Source organism: Salvelinus sp. IW2-2015, linkage group LG25 (genome assembly GCF_002910315.2).
Source record: "Salvelinus sp. IW2-2015 linkage group LG25, ASM291031v2, whole genome shotgun sequence".
NCBI lineage: Eukaryota > Metazoa > Chordata > Actinopteri > Salmoniformes > Salmonidae > Salvelinus > Salvelinus sp. IW2-2015.
The window spans coordinates 24,160,287-24,164,871 of record NC_036865.1 but is presented as its reverse complement, the minus strand read 5'-3'; the positions used below and the strand labels follow the sequence as shown (position 1 = coordinate 24,164,871).

Below are 4,585 nucleotides of genomic sequence, written 5' to 3'. Positions count from 1 at the left end.
GAAGTGGGTTTGTGTTGTTTTTAGCCAGGGTGAGAGTGGGGTTGTGTTGTTTTAGCCAGGGGACCGTGTGGGTTGTGTTGTTTTAGCCAGGGTGAGAGTGGGGTTGTGTTGTTTTAGCCAGGGTGAGAGTTGGGGTTGTGTTGTTTTAGCCAGGGTGAGAGTGGGGTTGTGTTGTTTTAGCCAGGGTGAGAGTGGGGTTGTGTTGTTTTAGCCAGGGTGAGAGTGGGGTTGTGTTGTTTTAGCCAGGGTGAGAGTGGGGTTGTGTTGTTTTAGCCAGGGTGAGAGTGGGGTTGTGTTGTTTCTAGCCAGGGCGACGTGGGTTGTGTTGTTTTAGCCAGGGTGACAGTGGGGTTTGTTGTTTTAGCCAGGGTGACGTGGGGTTGTGTTGTTTCAGCCAGGGCGACCGTGGGTTGTGTTGTTTTAGCCAGGGTGACAGTGGGGTTGTGTTGTTTAGCCAGGGTGACCAGGTGGGGTTGTGTTGTTTTAGCCAGGGTGACAGTGGGGTTGCTGTTGTTTTAGCCAGGGTACAGTGGGTTGCTGTTGTTTTAGCCAGGGTGACCGTGGGGTGTGTAGTTTTAGCCAGGGTGGACAGTGGGGTTGTGTTGTTTTAGCCAAGGGGTGACAGTGGGTTGTTGTGTTAGCCAGGGCGGACCGTGGGGTTGTGTTGTTTTAGCCAGGGTGACAGTGGGGTTGTGTTGTTTTAGCCAGGGTGACGTGGGTTGTGTTGTTTCAGCCATGTTTCGAGGCCGTGGAGGGTTTTACCACGGGTTTCTCTGAGGAGGGGGTGTCCCCTGGGGGGTTGTGTGGTTTTAGCCGGTGGTGACAGTGGGGTTTGTGTTGTTTTAGGCCAGGGTGACAGTGGGGTTGCTGTTGTTTTAGCCAGGGTGACCATGGGGTTGCTGTTGTTATGCCAGGGTGACCGTGGGGTTGCTGTTGTTTTTGCCAGGGTGACCGTGGGTTGCTGTTGTTTTAGCCAGGGTGAGAGTGGGTTGTGGGTTTGTTTTTTTAGCCAGGGTGAGAGTTGGGGTTGCTGTTGTTTTAGCCAGGGTGACCGTGGGGTTGCTGTTGATTTAACCAGGGTGACCATGGGGTTGTGTTGTTTTAGCCAGGTGGGGTTGTGTTGTTTTAGCCAGGGTGACCGTGGGGTTGCTGTTGATTTAGCCTGGGTGAGAGTGGGGTTGTGTTGTTTTAGCCAGGGGGACCGTGGGGTTGCTGTTGATTTAGCCAGGGTGAGAGTGGGGTTGTGTTGTTTTAGCCAGGGTGACAGTGGGGTTGCTGTTGATTTAGCCAGGGCGACCGTGGGGCTTGCTGTTGATTTAGGCAAGGCGACCATGGCGGCTGTTGGATTGCTGTAATGATCCTTTTGACTGATGAATCTCATGACTAAACAAACAAATGCCATCCTTCAGTCTGTTATTAAAGGGCAGATCAAATGAGTCAGCATATACAGTACTACATTACTTTTGAACATATAGTGTCCTACATATCTTCTGGTCAAAAATAGTACACTATATTCATTGGCTCTTACCGCTGCGGAGGCTTCTGTGTGTGGACAGCTGCAGGGCTCTCTCAGGGCAGTTCCATCGGTCCCAGGCAAACTGATACTTACACTCCTCGATGCCGCTCTGAGCCCCGGCCGCTACGCTGCTGGAGTAAATCAGGTACACCTTGAGGAACACAGAGTATATCATCAGGTCACTTAAAACTGAATAGGTTCAATCATGACCATGGGAAGCAACACATTCTAGGGACATTTACTTCCATAACCCTAAAAGTCGTAGTGTATACAAGATTTTTTTTTTTTTTAACAATGGTGGGAAAAGTCTTAATACAATATTAATTCAACTTTTTTAACCTGTTTCACAACCCCTGAATGAGTTGGAATCCCAAGCCCTATTCTTTACAAGTTCACTATGTCCACTTGGCTTGTTCGCCTAGCTCTCTGGTCCTTGTTGAGACTGTGTGAATGATATGTCTCAAGTGGCTTGTGCAGAGACTGAGCCACCACCTCTCTGCTTCTCACTGCGGTCTGGTGGGCTAATGATGACCACCCACCACATCATAGTACTGCACAGGCCAACACTGCCTTCCCTGCCACTACTGCCTCTAGTTTATTCACACGCAACACACATTATCTAATGCCTCTCCTCCTCTAGTCTAGTCTAGATCTATCAACCCAGGGAATCCTACTGCCTCTAGTCTAGATCTATCAATCCAGGGAATCCTACTGCCTCTAGTCTAGATCTATCAATCTAGGGACCTCTACTGCCTCGCCTAGATCTATAAGTCCCTGAGTTGATAGAGCCAGCCTGGTCTCATAGACTAGACACAACATAGTAAATGTAAATCTGGGACACTCAAATTAGTATGATATGTTACGTTTGGTATGGTTACATAAGGCAGATGGTTACTTAAGGAAAAAATGAAAGTAGGGTGGTTGGTCGGGCGTATAACGCAAACGTCTAGCGACCCAAAGGTTGCAAGTTCAAAAGTCATCATGGACAACTTTAGTATTTTAGGTAATTAACAACTTTTCAACTACTTACTAGTTTTTAGCTATTTTGCAACTACTTATCATGTTAGCTAACCKTTCCCCTAACCCTAACCCTATTAGCTAACCCTAACCCTAACGCGTTAACCTAACTTCTAAACTTAACCCTAACCTTAACCCCTAACCCCTAGCCTAGCTAACATTAGCCAGCTAGCTAATGTTAGCCACCTAGCTAGAACTCGTAACATATCATAYGTTTTGCAAATTCGCAACATATTGTATGTTTTGCAAATTCGTAACATATATAATACGAATTGTATACAGATTGTATACAAATGGATACATACCATACAAAACGTAACATATCATACTAAAGGAGCATCTTTGATTTACATATAGAATATAAGAATTGCTCTAAGACCAGGTTGCCTCTATACACACTGAACAAATAACTCTCCATGCCTCTACTATCTCAGCCCATGGACATTCAAAGCTTCTCAGCCTTAATAGAGTCAAGAGCCATAGATAGAAACCCAAAAGGTCACCATTACACTGATTAGGCCTACCCTTGCTGTTGTTACAACAAATCAATGATGAAAGGACATATTTATATTTATATGTACCCATGACAATCTCATTCTGGAGAAATGCAGTCTATTTAGAAACAGAGGGGAAAGAGAGTAACGTTCGCAGACAGCAATATGAGATCCTTACAGGGGTGGTCTTTGCTCTCTTTTTTGGGATAGGGAAGAAGGGAAGGGAAAGAGGGATCTGGCCAGAAGATCAAAAGAATGTTGGCTTACCTTAGGTCCAGTCATAAGGAAATTATTCACTGACCTGGAAGAGGAGACAGCTTATTAACTCTGGGAATTAAGAGTTGTCCTTCAGCCAGGGCAGGAATTCCACAGCTCCCTCACTTAAGTCTCTCATTAGTTATCTTTAATAACATTTAATAACATGGTACGATAGCATCATTGGCTATCTTAAATAACATGGTACTGAAGCATTTATTAGCATACTCTCAGAAATTCCGTGTCCTTCAGTAAAGGGAGGGATTTCTTTGCTCCCTCATTAGATAACTATCTTTAATAAAATGTAATAACATGGTACTAAACCATCATCAATCTAAATCATTGTCTCCCATATGAATGAAACCRCCGCCTGCTGGTCAATAACCATGCTGGTAAAGTGACATTTCTTGGGGATGTTATATCCAAAATACCTAAAATAAACGCTAATTACGCCCTACGCTAATTATGATAAAAGTATTAATTTATACTGACAAAATACATTGTTACTGGTCACATACACAAAAACTCAATAAAATACAGTGGGATGAAAGTATATTCATGAGTAATAAACATGCAACAAACAAGAATTTTWGGAAAATATTTAATTATAATCATTTAATAATTGTCCATTGGCCTACATTCTCATAAAGGAAAATCAAGAAGCCTAACTGTTTCCCAGTCCTGCACCAAATGATGTCATTTGGTAAACAATTTTGGAAGGTAAAAAAACTGAACAGAAACTCACTTTTTAATTTGATCAGTAAATAGAAAAACATTTCAACATATAAATCATGGAATTATTTATACATTCCAATAAGCCTATGTACCAATATTTCATGAACMACCTTCCTATCACATACATTGCATCAAATCAATGAGGCAATCACAAAGAATKCAAAATGGTTCAAACTCACCAGCTGCAGCAAGACGTTGTCATGTGAGACATCAAAATTAAGATACAGTAAAAGACCTCCAAATGCATGAACATCCTGCCAGAAGAGACGAGAGAGGATAGAGATGGCATGCACATTCAGCAGCTCTCTAAAGGAGAAGAGAGGATACAGCGAGAGGCTACCAACCCTACATACATACACAACTCCACTGGCTGTATATGCCAAGGTTCTCATGCGGGACTCACTCGAGGGGGGCTCTGAAACGGACCCACTCTCATCCCAACAAGAGATTATCTACTTAATTAAAGATGTTCCCCTTCTTACTCCCTCGACCAATCAGAAGGAGCACACCGAGGAGAGACTGAAATGATCAAAAGGGCACCCTYGGCCTCGCGCGGACAAATAGCAGC

The 4,585-nt window shown here is 43.9% G+C and overlaps 1 protein-coding gene across 1 annotated transcript in view; it reads right to left on the bottom strand.

Annotated features, from left to right (window-relative positions):
- LOC111951975 (protein Wnt-8b-like) overlaps positions 1–4,356 on the bottom strand; it is an 11,160-nt gene extending 6,804 nt beyond the window's left edge. The window contains exons 1-3 of the mRNA XM_023970364.2: positions 4,197–4,356; positions 3,295–3,328; positions 1,529–1,667 (exon numbers count right to left, since the gene is read on the bottom strand). Of these exons, the coding sequence (XP_023826132.1) occupies positions 1,529–1,667; positions 3,295–3,328; positions 4,197–4,312 (289 nt within the window). The 5' untranslated portion in view covers positions 4,313–4,356. The remainder of the gene's footprint in view (positions 1–1,528; positions 1,668–3,294; positions 3,329–4,196) is intronic.
- Between the last annotated feature and the right edge of the window lie 229 nt (positions 4,357–4,585).